We start from the raw sequence: 20,258 nt of genomic DNA, 5'->3' as shown, positions 1-20,258 counted from the left end.
GAGTAAATCAGCCATACAGTAGAGTGTTCCTAACAACTAAACCTTAGTACGATGGCTCAACACTGAGGAAAAAAACGTGTATATGGTTTTCTCATAAATTTTTTTTTTTAATTATAAAAAACCCAGAAGAATCAGTGGAAGACTGTGGGCTGGGTTTAGAAGTCCCCAAAGTGGAAAGAATGGGTTTTCGCACCCAAAAGGTCCATTTTACCAGTTTCTGCTGTTCCTACCACCACTGGAGCTTCTCTGGGTAAGGGGTGACGCTCGAAACAAGACACATTTACTTCTTTATTTATTATATTACTGTTTAATAACTGTTTGCTTTTTTGAAGGTCAGAAGGCAATTATTGTGAACAAGGACAAGAAGCGGCACCTCGGACAAACTGGGACTAGAAGATCATGAAGACCATGCGGCGGGGACCATCGAGGGCCTCACTGCTATGGCCTCCTGCTGCTGCTGAACATTGTCAGCCTGTCCCTCCATCTTTAAAAGTTATTTTAAAATGCAAATGAAGATATATATATCTTTTTCTAATCTATTTTGTCCTGAATACATAATACATTATATTTCACGTTTTTCAAATCCCATGTTTGTGTCTCTTCTTTATTCAGCTATTGTTAAGTATGTTAATAAATAGAATAGGTCAAAGTGAAAAATTGTGGATAGTAATTCCAGCTCCATATGGAGAAAACTATGGATCATGCTGGTGTTGTCCCTGACCTCCATGGAAGCTGAAGGTGTGTTTTGAGCTGTGGTAGTAGTGTGGTATTGCTTATTCAGCTTTCTAAATACTGAAGTACCTTTTGCATCTCAAGATGTTTCCAGATAATCTTTTGTAAGATATAGCCAGGTGAAGCCATTGGCTGTGTGCTTCTTTCTCTGGCTCACAACCCCATCAGTCCCAAGATTTCGGTGGAGCTTCTAATGTGATGGATTGAGCAGTAAGCCGGGTATTGGGGTCTTTTTCCAGTTATATTAAATGGGCAACTCTAAACTACTTATATTTAAAAATCTCCAGTCTTCCAGTACTTATCAGCTGCTGCATGTCCTGCAGGAAGAGGTGTATTCTTTCCAGTCTGACACAGTGCTCTCTGCTGTCACCTCTGTCCGTGTCAGGAACTGTTTAGAACAGGAGAGGGTTTTCTATGGGGATTCGCTACTGATCTGGACAGTTCCTGACATGGACAGAGGTGGCAGCAGAGAGCAGTGATTCAGACTGAAAAGAATACACCACTTCCTGCAGGACATACAGCAGCTGATAAGTACTAAAATACTGGAAAGTTTTAGATAGAAGTAATTTACAAATATGTATATATATCTTTCTGGTGCCAATTAAAGAATTCCCCTTTAACACCCACTCTGACTCTGACCATTTAAAACTTTAAAAAGGGTAGTTTCACACTGCGTTTTTGCAGTCCATTTTTTTATCCATTTTATGCAAAAAAATGGATGCATTTGTGTGCAACCATTTTGATCTTTTTTTTTTTTTTTTTTTTCATTGACGTTCCTGATTAAAATAGGGATCAAAATGCATCTTTTTTTTAGCGTACACAAAAACTCAGTAAGTTAGACAAATTTCTAATGTACATAAATATGGGAAATGCACATATAGGGCTATTTCCCTTAATTTAATAGATCAGGGAGACTTCAGATTCTCTAAAATTCTGTGACGTCACGAACCGGGGGTGTAATTACAATGGAGTGTCTAGCAGGGGGCGCACTATATATAGAAGTCAACGAGTACCATTGACTTCTATATATAGTGCGCCCCTGCTGGACACTCTATTGGAATTACAATGGATGTGTATGTGAATGTAATGTACAGTATGTTTTTGATTGAATACATTTATGGAATACTTTGGGGAGCAAGTGTCCTTCCTCCCCAAAGTATTCCATAAATGTAATCAGTCAGTACATTTGGAGTGCACCGAGCAGGGAGGGAGAGAGGTGCATCTACCTCCCTCCTCCCTGTTTGGTGCTGCTGCCATACATACACACTGTACTACTCCCCCATCATTTGCTCATAGTATGAGCAGATAACGGGGGAGTAGTACCATGGCCGATCTCCATGGTAAGCCCGCCGCCGCTCTGGACTACTACTCCCATCAACTGCTCATAGCATGAGCAGGTGATGGGAGGTAGTAGCTTGGTTATCGCTATTACATGGCTGATGCTGCTGATGCCGCGCAGGGGGGAGCCGCTCATCACAGTGCAGCCATCATGCCCCTCCGCTCCCCCCTCCTCCTCCTTCTTCCTGGATCCGGCATCAGCCATGTAATAGCGATAACCAAGCTACTACCTCCCATCACCTGCTCATGCTATGAGCAGTTGATGGGAGTAGTAGTCCAGAGCGGCGGCGGTGGTTCGGCGGGCTTACCATGGAGAACGGCCCTGGTACTACTCCCCCATTATCTGCTCATACTATGAGCAAATGATGGGGCAGTAGTACAGTGTGTATCTATGGCAGCAGCACCGAGCAGGGAGGGAGGGGGGAGGTAGATGCACCTCTTTCCCTCCCTGCTCGGTGCCCTCCAAATGTACTGACTGATTACATTTATGGAATACTTTGGGGAGCAAGGATACTTGCTCCCCAAAGTATTCCATAAATGTATTCAATCAAAAACATACTGTATATTACATTCACATACACATCCATTGTAATTCCAATGGAGTGTCCAGCAGGGGCACACTATATATAGAAGTCAATGGTACTCGTTGACGTCTATATATAGTGCGCCCCCTGCTGGACACTCCATTGTAATTACAGCCCCCGTTCGTGACGTCACAGAATTTCAGAGAATCTGAAGTCTCCCTGATCTATTAAATTAAGGTGAAATAGCCCTATATGTGCATTTCCCATAAATTATGTACATCAGAAACTTGTCTAACTTTCCGTAAGTAATAACATATTAAAAAATAGTTTTGGCCAGAGTTGTCCTTTAATAGCGAAACTATGTATTAACCATAGCAACCAGAGCTCTGCCTTCATTTATTAACAAGCTGTAGTAAAATAAAAGCTGAGCTGTAATTGGTTGCTATGTAAGCTTTGATTGGTTGCTATATGAGCTATGACTCGCTGCTATGTGAGCTGTGATTGGCCGCTATGTGAGCTGTGATTGGTGCCAAGTGAGCTGTGATTGGTTGCTATGTGAGCTGTGACTGGTTGCTATGTGAGTTATGATTGGTTGCTATGTGAGCTGTGACTGGTTGCTATGTGAGTTATGATTGGTTTCTATGTGAGCTGTGATTGGCTGTTATGTGAGTTATGATTGGTTGCCATGTGAGCGCTGTGATTGGATGCTATTGGCAACAAGTACAATCTTATAATAAGACATGCAATAAATCTTCCCCAAAAACCAGTAAACATGTTGACAATTTCTGGTGGAAGGAACTGTCAGAAGAAGACATGGGTCTAGGCTTCATGATGGTGGTGGTCTTTCTTTGAATAGGAGAACGTGTTTTTCAGCATTGATGTCAGGGCATGCCCCCCCCCCCGGGATTCATGAAGTCCATGAAGGTATTTTCCACCCATGCATCATAGTTGTATGGCATGCCATAGCCGAAAGCTACAGTAGCTGCCAGTAGCAGTCTGGATAGCCTACTTCTACCATAGGCACCAAGGTCGATCACATTGCAAAAAACGGATGCATTTGTGTGCATCCGTTTGATCCGTTTTTCCATTGACTTCCATTGTAAAAAATTTTTTTAACAGACACAAAAGTAGTGTCAGCTACGTTTTTCTGTCCGTCAAAAAAACCGGATCCTTTTTTATCCACTTTTTTTACAAAGTCAATGGAAAAACTGATCAAAACGGGTGCACACAAATGCATCCTTTTTTTCATCCGTTTTTTGTAAAAAAAACGGATGAAAAAACATATGAAAAAAACGCAGTGTGAACCCAGCCTACCACAACCACTCAAGAGAACCTATGGGAGATGAAGTAACATCATCCTCAGTGGTTGCTACATGGATATATACTTACACTACAGACTGAAAGATTTCTGCAACCAGTATGGAAGTCTGGATTGGACTGGGCATCGTGATAAACTGTGATGATTGCCATGTCGCTTGTGCTACTCACAGTTACAGTAAATTTACCAACCCAGATCTGGAGAGGCATAAAGCATCCTGATGGCCCAGAACCTGAAATTTGTGTAATTGTAATGTAAATTTTCAAATGTCATTAAAAATATATATATATATTTGCAACAATGTGACAGTCAGACATTTTTGACCTTTTCATGACCAAAGGTCATTGATGCACGGATGTCCAGGTCACAATGAAGCAGCACTCACCTCATCGCCTTCTTCGTCTTTTCTTACTCCACGATCTATAGTTTTTAGTGGTGGTATATTGGTGCAAATAGGACTTTTTGATCGCTTTTTAATAAAAAAAAAATTCTGATACATAATTAAAAAAAAAAACAGCAACCCTCGTTTACCCTGCAGAAACAATATTGTTTTATTTTAATAGTCCAGACAATTCCGCACGCTAATTTATATAATATGTTTGTTTATTTTTTTTATATATTTGTATAATGGTAAAGGGGTGATTTATACTTTTATTCTTACTTGGGGGGGGTGGGGGATTTTAATCCAAGATCTGTCCTGGGGTCCGTTCAGCAGGGGATGCAGTTATTGCCATAAAAACAACTTTTAATCCTGCAGCGCTGTGTCTAACGGCCGGGGCTTACATTTGTATATGCATTAGGCTGGCACACCCTCTCTGTCCTTCCTCCCCACCCTCCTCATCATTAGGAATGCTCCAAGCAGATTGCTTCCTATTCTCCACCTGTGTGCATAATGAACTTGGGCTGGATCGTTAATACACCTATGCAAAGCTCAAACAGCAGTAAATGTTCCTTGATCATTCCTAATGATGAGGAGGGTGGGGAGGAAGGACGGAGAGGTTTAGTTTTTGCACAAAAAATTGCCTGGTGTGATCCTAGCCTCAAGGAGTCATTAAAGCAAATGTACCACTTCACTTACTGAAATTTTTTTAAACTACCTGGTCGGGGCTGGCGTGTACATCACGGTGGCTTAGTCCATTTTTCAAACCGCCACCTGATTCCTGGCATCTGCTCTGGTTTCGGCTTGTTCTATGCCCTGTAGGTGGGCCCAGCGCCTCCATTACACTAGTATCTCCTCCCCTTAGTGAGACGGCTCCATCAGAATCAAGCCTGGCCGTGTCACCGAGAGGGGATATCAGTACACTGAGGGGCAATGTTGCCGGGCCATACACACCGGTGCTGACCAGGTAGTATAAAAAAAATTGGTCCATTCACTGTCACATACCCCTTAGGTTAGTTTTAATTACGTTTACCCAAGAAACCTACTGATCTTCTTTATTGTCTTTCATTACTTGTACAGTCAAGAAGTGTGGACAAGCAGCACGCTGTTGTCAACTATGAAGCCTCAACGGATGAACATTTAGTCAAGGACTTAGGAAGTCTTAATGGGGTAAGTAAAAATATGATGAATCCCTTTAAGAACCCCAGGAATCGTCACTAAGTTTGTTTAGTTTTTATTATTTCTTCATCACATGCCGTAACCTGTTCTCCTCCCAATCTATATCATTTATTTTAGCCAGATGGGGAACGGTATAATTGTTACACAAATCGTATAGTACTGTATAGTATATTGTTACACCAATTAGTTTTTTATGTTTTACCACTTTTATTTTTCCTTCTGCGAAGTAGTGTGAGGGCTACATTTTTGCACAATGTTCTGTATTATCTTTACCATTTTAAGTGTAAATGACACTTATTGATCACTTTTTATTCCATTTTTATGGAATTATAACATTATATAAGTGACTGCTGATATGACTTTTTACAGCGGTCACTACTGGGCCTTATTGTGAATCCATTAGCTTTTTATGTTGGGATCAGAATAAGTGTTGCCCGCGCCAGCATCACAGGGGAACAACTAACAGCTGATCTCCTGCTGTAAAAGCCATGGGAGGAGCTAGGCAGCTACGTACTGCCAGATGTTCAGACCCCCTCTGGGCTTTTACACCTGCCTGAGGCCAGGAATCATTAGTGCTGTCAGACTATGGGTACTATTACATAAAGCGTATTTTTCAACGATAAACAATCTCAAACGACCGCTATTGCGAACAACCTGAAATCGTTCGCCCAATTACACGGAGCAATGATTGTTACTTATGATCGTTTTTGCGGATGCCTTGTCGTTGCTATTGCGTTCATCTCTACTGCGAACAACCGAACGACGTCTTATTCCAGGCAAACGATTTGCGAAGATCAACTATAAAAATAGGTCCAAACTCGTTTAATAGTTGTCTGCTATTACACTAAACGATTATCGTTCAAACCCGAACGATCTAATGATTTTTCGAACGATAATCGTTCCGTGTAATAAGGCTAGGTTCACACACAGTATTTTTGCTCAGTATTTCGCAACCAAAACAAGGAGTGGATTGAAAACACAGAAAGGCTCTGTTCACACAGTGTTAAAATTGAGTGGATGGCCGCCCTTTTTCTTTTAAATGGACGTTATTTTGAAATTACGGCCGTTATTTACCATTAAAGGAGAAGTCCAGTGAAAGTTTTTATTAAAGTATTGTATTGCCCCCCAAAAGTTATACAAATCCCCAATATACACTTATTACAGGAAATGCTTATAAAGTGCTTTTTTTCCCTGCACTTACTACTGCATCAAGGCTTCACTTCCTGGATAAAATGGTGATGTCACGACCGGACTCCCAGAGCTGTGTGGGCTGTGGCTGCTGGAGAGGATGATGGCAGGGGGATACAGTGCATTGAGGGATACAGGGCACTGGAGGGACACTGAGCATCCCTCTGCCATCATCCTTTCAAGCAGCCACAGCCCGCACAGCTCTGGGAGTCGGGTCGTGACATCACCATGTTATCCAGGAAGTGACATCACCATTTTATCCAGGAAGTGAAGCCTTGATGCAGTAGTAAGTGCAGGAAAAAAAGCATTTTTGTAAGCATTTCCCGTAATAAGTGTATATTGGTGATTTGTGTAACTTTTGGGGGGGCAATACAATACTTTAATAAATTTTAAATAATAAATTTTTGCCAGACTCTCCTTTAAATGACGACCATCCACTCAATTGTGTGTGAACATAGCCTTTCTGTTCTGTGTTTTCAATCTACTTCTGGGTTTGGGTGCAAAAATATTGTGTGTTAACCTAGCCTTATTTTGGCCATAGGATTTATCTAGATCCATTTGATGAGATGCAAGAACTACCCCCCCCCCCCCCCCAGTGGATCTCTGGAATGAATAATTATTCTATGCATCCTTTAAAAGTAGAATTTTTTCAAATCTTGAATAAATACTAAAATATCCCTTAAAGTGATGTTCTGTAAACGTATTGATGACAGAAGTTGCACATTTATGAGCAGCCAGAAGACTTGCTCAAAAAAGCTTTGTAATTATATCAGCGTGTTTTGATGTATTATTTTTATTTTTTCTCATTATTTCGATGTCTTCAGACATTTGTGAATGATATCCGAATTCCTGAACAAACGTATGTTACTCTGAAGCTGGAAGATAAGCTGAGGTTTGGTTATGATATCCTTTTATTTATGATCCTCATTTCATAATTGCCGACATCAGTAAAAAATCTATTAAAAGTTGGTCAGCTCCTGACACCTCTGCTGATCAGCTGCTCGGAGGGGAGCTCCAAACTTGCAAACACAGTGAGGGTGGATTCCCACTGAGGAATTCTCGCAGATAAATTCCGCGGAATTCAGTTGGCTGTACGCACGGCCGCACACCATTCTATGGGCCGGCTGATTCTGCATTCCGCCGAAAAAATTGACGTGTCAATTCTTTCGGCTGAATGCGGAATCCGCCTATGCATAGAATGGTGTCTATGGCACGGGCGGAGAGGCGCGGCCGTGCGCGCATACAGATGACGGAATTCCGCGTGTGACCCCACCCTAACACAGTACTGTTTGTAGTAGCGGTGCAGAGTATTTCAGCATTGTCCCAATGACTTGAATGAACAACGCTGCAATACTTTTGAGTGTAGGGTACAATACTCAATAATAAATATTAGGACATGTCTACTCTACAGCACACCATTTATTGCTGTCTGTAATTCCACTTATGTGCAATCAAAGATTGTCTCTCTTTCTCTCTTTTTCTTTCTGTCTCTCTTTTGCACTCTCTTTCTCTGTCCTCTTTCTGTCTGTCTCATTTGCACTCCCTTTCTTTTTGTCTATTGCTCACTCTGTCTTTTGCATTCTCTTGCTGCCTCTCTGTTGAACTCCCTTGCTTTTTCTTTCTCTCACTGACCCTCTCTTTTGCACTCCCCTGCTTTCTGTCTCCTCTTTCTCTTGCTGCCCATCTCTGTTGCACTCCCTTGCTGTCTCTTTCTCTCACTGACCCTCTCTTTTGCACTCCCCTGCTTTCTGTCTCCTCTTTCTCTTGCTGCCCATCTCTTTTGCACTCCCTTGCTGTCTCTTTCTCTCACTGACGCTCTTTTTTGCACTCCCTTGCTCCGTCTCCTCTCTTTCTTTTGCTGCCTGTCTCTTCTGCTCTCCCTTGCTGTCTCTTTCTCTCACTGATGTGCTCTTCTGCGCTCCCTTGCTGTCTCTTTTCTCTTGCTGCCTGCCTCTTCTGCTCTCCCTTGTTGTCTCTTTCCCTTGCTGCCTGTCTCTTCTGCTCTCCCTTGCTGTCTCTTTCTCTCACTGACGCTCCCTTTTGCACTCCCTTGCTGTCTCTTTCTCTCACTGACGCTCTCTTTTGCCCTCCCTTGCTGCCTCTTTTCTCTTGCTGCCTCTCTCTTCTGCTCTCCCTTGCTGTCTTTTTTCTCTTGCTGCCTGTCTCTTTCTCTTGCTGCCCATCTCTTTTGCTCACCCTTGCTGTCTCTTTTCTCTCACTGACGCTCTCTTTTGCACCCCCCTGCTTTCTGTCTCCTTTTTCTCTTGCTGCCATCTCTTCTGCACTCCCTTGCTGTCTCTTCTTCTCTTCTTTGCTGTCTCTTTCTCTTGCTGCCAGTCTCTTCTCCTCTCCCTTGCTGTCTCTTTCTCTCACTGACGCTCTCTTCTGCACTTCCTTGCTCCATCTCCTCTCTTTCTCTTGCTGCCTGTCTCTTCTGCTCTCCCTTGCTGTCTCTTTCTCTCACTGACGCTCTCTTCTGCACTCCCTTTCTGTCTCTTCTTCTCTCCTTTGCTGTCTCTTTCTCTTGCTGCCAGTCTCTTCTCCTCTCCCCTGCTGTCTTTTTCTCTCACTGACGCTCTCTTTTGCACCCCCCTGCTTTCTGTCTCCTCTTTCTCTTGCTGCCATCTCTTCTGCACTCCCTTGCTGTCTCTTCTTCTCTCCTTTGCTGTCTCTTTCTCTTGCTGCCTGTCTCTTCTCCTCTTCCTTGCTGTCTCTTTCTCTTGCTGCCTGTCTCTTCTCCTCTTCCTTGCTGTCTCTTTCTCTCACTGACGCTCTCTTCTGCACTCCCTTGCTGTCTCTTCTCCTCTCCCTTGCTGTCTCTTTCTCTTGCTGCCTGTCTCTTCTCCTCTTCCTTGCTGTCTCTTTCTCTCACTGACGCTCTCTTCTGCACTCCCTTGCTGTCTCTTCTTCTCTCCTTTGCTGTCTCTTTCTCTTGCTGCCTGTCTCTTCTCCTCTCCCTTGCTGTCTCTTTCTCTCACTGACGCTCTCTTTTGCACTCCCTTGCTCCTCCCTTGTAATGATAGTCTGAATCATAGAAATGCTGCTACCTTCCTTCTCAGTAAAATGATAGAGTATTTATTGCTGAGAGTTTCCTTAATAAGACCTACATACCAACCTCTTTACTGTGGTGCGGGGAGAATTAAAGGTACCTGAAGAAGCTCTGAAGGTAATTTGTTTTTCTATTTTCCCATCATTGTATTCCTGATGACTTTTGCACAATTTTGATATTTGCCATATTTTACAGCATGAAAAGTTTACAAGTCAGCTCCAGTTTTCTCAAAAACATTTGGAGTCAGAAGGATCTAAATCAAAAGGAAGCAATGTGAAAATGAATGTCTCTGCTGAAGTGCATCAGACACCAACAGACCCGCAGAAATCCGAAGAAAAAGTATCAGGTGTGTAACGTTTGCTTTAACGTAGAGGGGAGTCATTTATATATAGTTATATATATGTAGTACTGATTACTCCTGGTCTAAGTTGTGATCACATGACGCAGCAGAAGTTATAATCTTATATGGATGCAGCTGAGCTAGGAAGAAACATTCATGTATAGCAGAAGTTCTATGGAGAAGTCTGAAGATATGATCATCAGCCTTAGAAATCGCTGGTCATTTAACCCTCTAGATGCTGCAGTAATATCTGGGTGATAAGGAGCTGCATACTGGTCCCTTCCAGCCTCTGCTCCTGTTTTAAAATATCTCTTAAAGAGATACTCTAGAGAGAAAGAATTTAAAAAAAAATAAAAACAACTGGTGTCAGAAAGTTATACAGATTTTTTATTTACTTCTATTTAAAAATCTCCAGTTTTCCAGTACTTATCAGCTGATGTATGTCTTGCAGGAAGTGGTGTATTCTTTCCAGTCTGACACAGTGCTCTCTGCTGCCACCTCTGTCCATGTCAGGAACTGTCCAGAGCAGAAGAGGTTTTCTTTGGGTATTTGCTGCTACAGTTTCTGACATGGACAGAGGTGGCAGCAGAGAGCACTCTGTTAGACTGGAAAGAATACACCACTTCCTGCAGGACAAACAGCATCTCATAAGTACTGGAAGACTGGGAATTTTACTTAGAAGTAATTTACAAATCAGTATAATGCAACCATTGTGTTGTATAAGCAGCAAGTGCCAGAGGGTGAGTAAAAAAAATGGTGTAAAAAATGCCTTTCACAATAGACATTTATACACTGTGGGGGAGATTTATCAAACATGGTGTAAAGTGAAACTGGCTCAGTTGCCCCTAGCAACCAATCAGATTCCACCTTTCATTCCTCACAGACTCTTTAATAAATGAAAGGTGGAATCTGATTGGTTGCTAGGGGCAACTGAGCCATTTTCACTTTACATCATGTTTGATAAATCTCCCCCTGTCTGTATATTTACGGAATTTACAATCTGCAAAAATTTACTGACGAGCTCTAGTACGAACCGTAACTACAGCACAGATTGTCCCATAGAAGTCTATGGGGGCGTCCGTAATTTTCTCAGTTTTTTAAAGATGAAACATCTGTAACATCTGCAAACCTGTAAAGCATGTGGAGTGATCATCCCACTATCACCTTCCCTTTCTTTGCTGACCCGCAAAAAATATGAATTACAGATACAAATATATGTCTGAACATCTGTTCAAATACGCAGTGATGTCATTCTGTACATTTGATTGACATAAAGATTCAAACACACAGTAACAAAATGATAAAATAAAACAAGGGCAAGAGCACAGATTACAGAATTAGGTTACTATAATCTACACATACAGTCAATCTATAATATACTAATAATAATACTATTAGTGACTGATTACACAGCAATGAGTTAGCTGCATTGGCGATGTTGTATGTAAGTAGTTCTGTGCATAAATGTACCCAGCAGGTATGTAAGTGCCTATTAGGAAAATCCAAAAGGCTTTGTGATCCTTGAGCCTCCGTCTAATATCACCAGCTCTAGGAAAACTGCCAAAGATTATCGGAAAACCTCTTTAGGGTATAAACCCACACACCGTATACACAGCGTATTTACTGCTGCGATACGCAGCGAATACGCAGCAAAAACGCAACAAATACGCAACAAAAACGCAGCAGATTAGATCTAAATAACTGAACTCAGCATTAAATCTTCACCATCAAACTGCTGCGTATTTGCTGCGTATTTGTTGCGTATACGGTGTGTGGGTTTGTACCCTTAGGGTATATTCACACGGGCGGGCTCGCAGCGAGATTCTCGCTGCGAGCCCGGCAGGTCCTGTCAGTTCCCATAAACTACATACTTGCTGCGGTCTAAACGACCGCAGCGAGTATGTAATTATACCGCGCTTAACCCCTTCTACTCCCGCCGGCTCCCCCGCTGTAAGCAGCATACATTACCTGTCCTTGCTGCACGGGTCCGGCGTCCTGCTCTCCCGTCCGGCCAATTAGTGTGTTGCCCAGCCGCAGCCACTGATTGGCCGGGCGGGAGAGAAGGACGCCGGACCCGTGCAGCAAGGACAGGTAATGTATGCTGCTTACAGCGGGGGAGCCGGCGGGAGTAGAAGGGGTTAAGCGCGGTATAATTACATACTCGCTGCGGTCGTTTAGACCGCAGCAAGTATGTAGTTTATGGGAACTGACAGGACCTGCCGGGCTCGCAGCGAGAATCTCGCTGCGAGCCCGCCTGTGTGAATATACCCTTAAGGAGATGCAGGGTAAGTTTCCATTACTCTCCACCAAGTGCAGTAAAGCCGAAACCCCCTTCAGGGCAGTATTATCCTATAGGCTATAAACGTCTTTCCATCTAGGAAATTCGGCCAATAAATAATGTGCAGGGCGCAGTACATATAGTTCATTGTTTGATATCCTTGATCAGTTTGTAAAATATGAATTTCTGTTATTTCTTTTAGTGGATCTTTCTGCACTGCCTCGTGGGACTCCCCTGTATGGGCAGCCGTCCTGGTGGGGCGATGAAGATTCCCCAGGTAGCACACGGAACCAAGAGAAAGATAGCAGACTGCAAGATTCTGCGGCCTCAGGTAAGACACTTTTATGTTTGTCTTTTTTTTTTTTACCAATTTTTATTAGATTTTATTGATTTTACCAATGTAAAAATATTACATATCTAAGAGAAAAAAAATTATTCTTTTCTTACCAAAATTCACAAATAACCCCTTGACGTTGTAACGCCTGGAGTAGTGGATCCACTGGACCGTCACCAGCGATGGCACTAACCTCACCAGGGAGCGGAGTCTAAGGGGCCGCTGGTTTTCACCAGAGCCCGCCGCAAGGCGGGATGGACTTGCTGCGGCAGGCGACCCCCAGGTCGCTACCCCTGGCTTGGTTGCTAGCGACGGCAGGCGAGGCGTGGCAGGAGCAGTAGGTAGGAGATGGTGCTGGCAGAGGTCTGTAGACGTAACCGCAGGTGACAGGCTGAACACAGGAGCAATGGAGTGACAGGGGAGCAGGAACCAGGAACAAGGACTAGGGACCAGGTAGCGGATAGGTATCAGGAACAAGGACTTGGGACCAGGTAGCGGATAGGAATCAGGAACAACAGGGGGCTGGGCCAAACACTATGGGAAGCATGTAGAGGCTCCAACACCTGTAGTGGGGCAGGGCTGGAACTTATAGGGGAGTGATAGACATGTGGACCAATTAGGAGCTCACTGCCCCTTTAAATCTGAGACAGCCGGCGCGCGCGCCCTAGGAGGCGGGGACGCGCGCGCCGGCCGGCACAGACAGAGACAGGAGCGGAGGAGAGGTGAGGCGCCCCCAGGGGCCGAACTAGCAGCAGCGCCGGGTCCCTGCACAAGGACCCCGGCGGCTGCATGGGGCAGGAGGAGGTCGCGGCGGCGGCCCGGAACACGGGACGCCGCCGCGGCCGTGACGGACGTCAACCATACGGCTATATATGTTCCTACTACCGATGGCCCGTGCAGTAGAAATGTATATAAAGGTTCCTAACTGTGAAAGAATTTTAATGTGTGTGGGCCCGCTTCAGTGCAATCAGGAATAATGACAGGCAGCTGCGATCATACAACTGACTGCCATTAAAGAGGAAGTTCCACAAAATAAAAAATAAAAAAAGCAAGAAGGGGGGGGGAGGGGTGAGAAAATAATTAACAAGTAAACTTACCCATCCTTGTGCCTCTATTGCACCGCTTCGGGGGCCCGCTGCTGGCTGACATCTTGGGCTGGAATCCAGGTACGTCACATACTGGTGTCTCCAGCTGCAATGTCAAGGCCTGGCTGGCTGAACAATTGCCCACTTTGCTAGTCATTGACTGGGGCGGTATCCAACCCCAGTTACTGATTTGTCGAGTGAGCAATCACTCAGCCGGGTATGTGACATTTCAGCTAGAAGAGCTGCATGGACACCAGCAGCTGTCCACAGGACCCAGGAGCGGCGCTACGGGATAAGCAAGTTTACATTGTTTATTTTTTCCTGCTTAAAATGGCTTACTGATGGCTTGAAAAAGCCATCGCCTGGGATCTAGTGGCGGGATTGTGGAGGGGTGATTCCTGCTTCTGGCCAGGCCAGGGGTCATCACCGCAATGATACTGATTCCAGCTTGGCACAATTACTATGGGCCTCTGCAGCTCATACTAATGGAGCACTGATCTCATAGATCAATGCAGTACTGATCTCTATGAGAGATCAGTTTACTCATCATAGAAGTCCCCCAGGGGATCTTACAGCTTACAGTGTAAAAAAAAATGTTTTTCATTAATAAAAAAAAATCCCATAATAAAAGTTTAAATAACCCCATTCCCCATTTTATAAATAGAAATAAACATATTTGATATTGCCACATGCAAAATTGCCTGAACTTTTAAATTATCACATTCCTGATCTCACATGGTATAGTGACGCCTCAAATAGCCCCACAGCCAAAAAAAAGCGTTATAAGGATCAGAACAGAGCAATTTTAAACACGTTTAGTAGTTTTTAAAAAGGTTTTAAGTTTTTAAAAGCAGTCAAATAAAATAAAAGTTGTATAAATTGCTTATTGTTGTAATCATACTGACTTGAGAAACATAGATATCATGTCAGTTTTAAAACAACTTTTTTTTATTTCACTGCGCAAATAATTTTTTTACGGTTTCGCAGCATATTTTATGGAAAAATATAAATATTATTCATTTATATACCGGGAAACAGAAATCTACCCAGACAACCCCTTTAAGAAAATAAATTGTTTAAGTAAAATATATACTTGATTAATGTTTTGCTTTTTAGGCTGCTGCAAAGGTGGGAAAAAAGTTAATGAGCAAATAACATCCACAAAGGAAGAAGCTGTGGGGTCATACGGCAAGGAGCCCAGTTATTTTGAAATCCCTAATAAGGAACAAAAATCTGAAGGAGAGGGAAGCGTTGTGTATGAAATAACAGCACTAGACCCTCACAGCCAGCAGATCTCAGGGGCAGGACACGCTTCCTTTACTATAGAGTTTGATGACAGTTCTCCAGGAAAGGTAACCATCAAAGATCACGTAACAAAGTTTACAGACCATCGGCAAAAGGCAAAGAAGCCTTTATCGTCTGGAGATAAGGACCTTGCCGGGTTAAATACAGAACTGATTGCTGCAGAAAGTAAAGTAGCCGACTGGTTAGCACAAAATAATCCTCCCCGTCTGCTGAAGGAGGCGGCTGAGGAAGATGCAAAAAGTGTGAAAAGCGATGTACCAGTATACTTAAAAAGGATACAAGGTAGGTGATTCATAATAGGATGTCTAATGTTCTGTGTCTCAGCTTTATTTAAAGGAAAGCTGTCACCAAGACAATGCTATCTAATCTATCGCCATTATGTTATAGAGCAGGAGGAGCTGAGCAGATTGATATATATCTCTATGGGAAAAGATTTAGTATAACTTGTAACATGTTGATCAAAATCCCTGCTTATTCTGTGTAAAGGAGTCCAGTGGGCGGTGTCACTCAATGGACTGGACTCCTTAGCATGGAAACATCAGAGATTGCAATCAATTATTTAAGGTATACTAAATATTTTCCATAAATATATAGATCTATACGCTCTTTCTTCTTTAGAACATGGTGCCGATAGCTTAGGTAGCATTTTCATGGTGACTTGTTTCCTTTAATATGCAGATTTATATTAAGGTCACATCAATAAAAGATTTTACAAGCTTTGAGAAATGTTCATGTAAGGTAGATACAAATTGCTCAGCTTGTAAATCTGACATGTTGTGGTTTTCTTCTGGCACCAGTAGTGGACGTAGCAGTCATAATGTCTTGCTTTAATAGTAACATAGTTAATAAGGTTAAAAAAAAACAAGAGTTCATCAAGTTCAATCTATGGAAACCCTACTGTGTTGATCCAGAGGAAGGCAAAAACCACCATGAGGCAGATGACAATTGCCCCATTACAGGGATAAAATTCCTTCCGACTCAAAAATGGCAATCAGAATAATCCCTGGATCAATGTATCTCCATAAATCTAATCTCCATAATTTATAATGTTATATTTTTCAAAAAAAACTTCCAGGCCTCCCTTGAACGTATTTAATGAATCAACCATGACAACATCATGTGGCAGAGAGTTCCACAGTTAGACTGCTGTAGACGTAGAGGATTCATATATTTGTACATTGTGATCAGATCGCCCCTAAGACGTCTTTTTTTGTAGATTAAATAGCCCCAAGCTTGATAACCTGTCCTGATACTGTAACCCACCCATTCCCTTAATGACCTTTGTTGCCCTCCTCTGCACCCGCTCCAGTTCAGCTGTGTCCTTCTTATATACTGGTGCCCAAAACTGTACACAGTATTCCATGTGTGGTCTGACCAGTGATTTATAAAGAGGAGAAACTATGTTCTCATCCTTAGCATCTATACCTCTTTTGATGCATCCTATGATGTTATTAGCCTTGGCAGCTGCTGCCTGGGACCGATCACTAAAATTGAGTTTAATGTTCACCAATATCGCCAGGTCCTTTTCGGAAGCAATTTTGCCCAGTGTTTTATTATTAACGTTACAGTTATGCGCTATGGTTCTGCATTCTTATAGCAGATTTTTATTCCACTGTGAGAATGTAGCTTCTGCCTTATTAACTAATTAGCTGCCAGGCCTTCTTCTTGACTCCGGGGTCACTCACTGCGCAATGCACGGATTGGCTGAGCACCATAAGTGACCCGTGAGCCGGAGAAGCAGACCAGAGCGTGGGCAGGTAATGTCTAAGCTTCTTAATAGGCCTGGCAGCTGATTAGTTACAAAGGCATAGGGGCATAGGGAATAAAAATCTGCTGCTAGAATGCAGAGCCTTAGGGCATAATCTGCTGCAAATACATTACATGGACAGAGGTAGCAGCAGAGAGCACTGTGCCACACTGGATAAAATACACCATATGTGAGCAGCCCTTCTCTTAGTCATGTGACTAATCACAACTCACATCTAGAGGTGATTCCTGCCTGGCACTGATTGGTGATTGGCAGGAGGAGGGAGAGGATGTCACTTTTTAGTAATATATTTTCTTGCTCAAACGTGCGTCTTATAAAGCGAAGAATACTGTACTTTGTGGGAGGAAACCCCAGATGACACATTAGTGGCATGAACGTATTGATGTCTGTTGAGTTTCCGTACTAATCTGTCCCTTTTCAGGAAACAAACACGAGGATGGGACTCAGAGTGACTATGAAAACAGTACGTCTCTTAAACGGTTGAACAGATCCGCTCACCTTCAAGACCATGCAAAACAAAAAAGCCTAGAACAAAGAATGTTGGATCTTAAAATTCATGCAGGGGGAAGGCAGCAAGACACGGCAAGTCAAACAGCATTTCTTATAGAGTTTTTTGATGATGACCATCCAAGAAAGAGACGCTCCCATTCCTTTTCCTTAAATGCTAGCACCTCAGGCCCAGAAGCACCATATCCTATTCCACAATCTAGAATAGAGAAAGCAAAAGCCGGTTCTGTAGATCCTAAAGGGTTGTCCTTAGGTCTGCAGTCAGGTTCTTCATCTCACAGAGTAATTCATAGTACCCAGCATGCAAAACTTTTGCTAAAACAGAAATCTGAGGAGCCATGTACGTCTTTATTTTCACAAAATATTTTACTGAGAAGTTCTGGGAGTCTTGGACACCGACCACCAAATAAGCATCCTACAGTGAACAGTATACAGACACCCCCTGTGAGTAAAGATCACAGAAATAGTCAGCTCAATGAAAAAGCAAATGTAAAAGAAGAAATGGCCACATCAGATGCAAAGGTAATTTAAACCGCAGATTCCGCTTTCTTGCAAGTATTTATATTTCCCAACAAGGTAGTGTTGCAGATCGACCTCATTCACATCTAAGGTTCTCACCTCCCCTTGTCCCTCATCACACGTAGAAACACCTTCCTACTCATAACAACATCAGCTCTCTGACGCCACTTTTTCAAGTCAAGTAGCTTTAGAAGTTGTTTTTTTTTGGTTGGTTGTTTTAAAGTGTCACTGTCGTGAATTTTTTTTTTTTTTTTCAGAAATCAATAGTACAGGCAATTTTAAAAAACTTTGTAGTTAGGTTTATTAGCCGAAAAATGCATTTTTATCATGAAAAAGCAGTTTGAAGCTCTCCCCCCTGTCTTCACTGTTCTCCTATGGAGAGAGCTACATAAAAGACCAAAACAGGACAACAAAGAGTTAATCTACAAATACATCGCCCTTTATCTCCTCTGACAGTCACCACTGACCTCTCTGACCTCTGATTACAGCGTTCACCCAGCTTGTGCCTGTAATCCTCTGTTATCTGCTTTCTGCTGTCGGCTAACTCCCTCCTCCCCCCTCCCCTCTCCCTAGAACAGACTGGGTACGTCTGATGCAACAAGTCATAATTTCCTGACTCTTTGCAGTGGATGGAAAAGAGGAGGGAGGGGGGGACCTGGAAAAAACTTTTTAAATGCAGATAATGTCATATTTGGCTAATAAACCCAATTACAAAGTTTCTTAAAATCGCCTGGACTATTGATTTCTGCCCAAAAAAAAAAAAAAATGACAGTGACTCCAAAGAGGCACCTAGGCTAACCCTTTAAAGGTTTATATTCCCCCCACCCCCTTTATACCTTGCACATTTCTTGAAAATTGCTCCACTTCCTGATGTCCTCTGTGGACGGGCTCCTACACTGTGATTGGTCCTCTTTACCAGCAGCACTAGGGCTAACATCAAAGCTGCTGGCCTGTGTTCTGCTGTTCTTTGCTCAGCTCAGCTACACCAAATCTGACAGCTCTATAAGCTGGGAGCTGATAGTGTGATGGATTATTGCAGATAAGGTGGCCAGCAGGGGAGCCTGTATACACACTGATTTGCCAGGGAGTGACTCATACAGCCCAGTGCTCGGGCTGTATCCACCTTGGAGCAGGCTAACAGTCGAATTCAAAAGAGGATGGTTCTGCTTCATACGATCCTTATCATGCATTTCAAAATATCTTAGCATACAATGCTCGTTTGTCCAGTAAAATGATTGAAATCCTCTGGACCCTATTATAGTCATTAAGGTCTACTGGGCACCATTATGCTGCCTTTACACGGAACGATTATCGCGTGAATTCGCACAATAACGATTGAATTCAAACAATAATCGTACGTTTAAACGCAGTGAACGATCAAACCACGAGCGAGAAATCGTTCATTTTGATCTTTCAACAAGTTCTCAAATCGTCCTTGATCGTTCGCAGATCGTTCCATGTGAACAGTCGTTCGCCGATTTAACCAATGTGTGAGATAGGCTTTAAGCGATCGCAAAACGAATTTCCGTACGATATATCGTACCGTCTAAACGCTGATCGTTATGGGGAAAAAACGTTATTCCGACATCGTTAATCATACGATCGGGCGAATTATCGTTACGTGTAAAAGTAGCATTAGTGTCCGTCATTTGAGGGATCCAGCACTGCTGTAATTTTTCTTCCCTGTTTCCCTAACAATGCAGAAAAATGGAAGTTACAATTAAAGTGTAAACAACATGTAAAGTGGTTAAAAAATGTAACAATGTACTAAAAATATAACAATAAAAAGGCAGCTGTATGAAAACATTGATAGGAATGCAGCAAATGGCAAGAGGACCTGAAGTCAACCCAAACATGTCAATTATTTATGATGTGTCTTTTGTATCTTCAATGTTATTTTGTTGTTCTCAGTTTTCAGTTTAACAAATTCAGGTTTTTTTTATTTTTATTTTAGGATGTTCTCTCTGCATCAGGCCGGAAACGTTGGGTGTCCCAGTGGGCGAGTCTGGCCTCTAACCATGTGAGCCACGATCAAGAAAATGGGCAAAGTGAATCTGTAGAAAATGGTAAGTTTTTGAACAGTTTTTGGTCCTTTTTATATTTATCATTTTCACTATTATTTTTTTTATATATTTCAAGCTTTAAGCGATTGTGTCAAAAAGAAAATCAGGCCTATTCTGATTCATTATGTTAAATGAAACATACTTAAAATGCACATCCATTTCTTACAATGTATCATTTGAGAGATATAGACTCACTAATCCCCACTCTGCTGCTTTATTTGATAACCTGTTGCCCTTGATTATGGCCATTCAGGCATCCACTAGGCTGGGTCACTCATGCTCAGTTTAATTACAGTCACATGATCTGTCCCATTAGTACTGGCAGTTGGTTTTCACTTTACATGCAGCAAGG

The 20,258-nt window shown here is 42.6% G+C and overlaps 1 protein-coding gene across 3 annotated transcripts in view; it reads left to right on the top strand.

The window, feature by feature from the left end:
• CEP170 (centrosomal protein 170) overlaps nt 1–20,258 on the top strand; it is a 60,053-nt gene that overhangs the window by 16,585 nt on the left and 23,210 nt on the right. The window contains exons 3-10 of one of the 3 annotated variants that reach the window (XM_069954673.1): nt 5,372–5,461; nt 7,483–7,561; nt 9,766–9,824; nt 9,903–10,053; nt 12,528–12,656; nt 14,861–15,331; nt 17,239–17,846; nt 19,798–19,909. In XM_069954673.1, coding sequence (XP_069810774.1) covers nt 5,372–5,461; nt 7,483–7,561; nt 9,766–9,824; nt 9,903–10,053; nt 12,528–12,656; nt 14,861–15,331; nt 17,239–17,846; nt 19,798–19,909 — 1,699 coding nt within the window. Of the gene's footprint in view, nt 1–5,371; nt 5,462–7,482; nt 7,562–9,745; nt 9,825–9,902; nt 10,054–12,527; nt 12,657–14,860; nt 15,332–17,238; nt 17,847–19,797; nt 19,910–20,258 lie in introns of those variants that run through there. The other 2 variants (XM_069954672.1, XM_069954671.1) reach the window with 2 other exon arrangements.

Source organism: Dendropsophus ebraccatus, chromosome 15 (assembly GCF_027789765.1).
Source record: "Dendropsophus ebraccatus isolate aDenEbr1 chromosome 15, aDenEbr1.pat, whole genome shotgun sequence".
In the NCBI taxonomy this organism is placed as follows: domain Eukaryota; kingdom Metazoa; phylum Chordata; class Amphibia; order Anura; family Hylidae; genus Dendropsophus; species Dendropsophus ebraccatus.
Note: the sequence above shows the minus strand (reverse complement) of the source record. Positions and strands in the feature narration are given on the sequence as shown.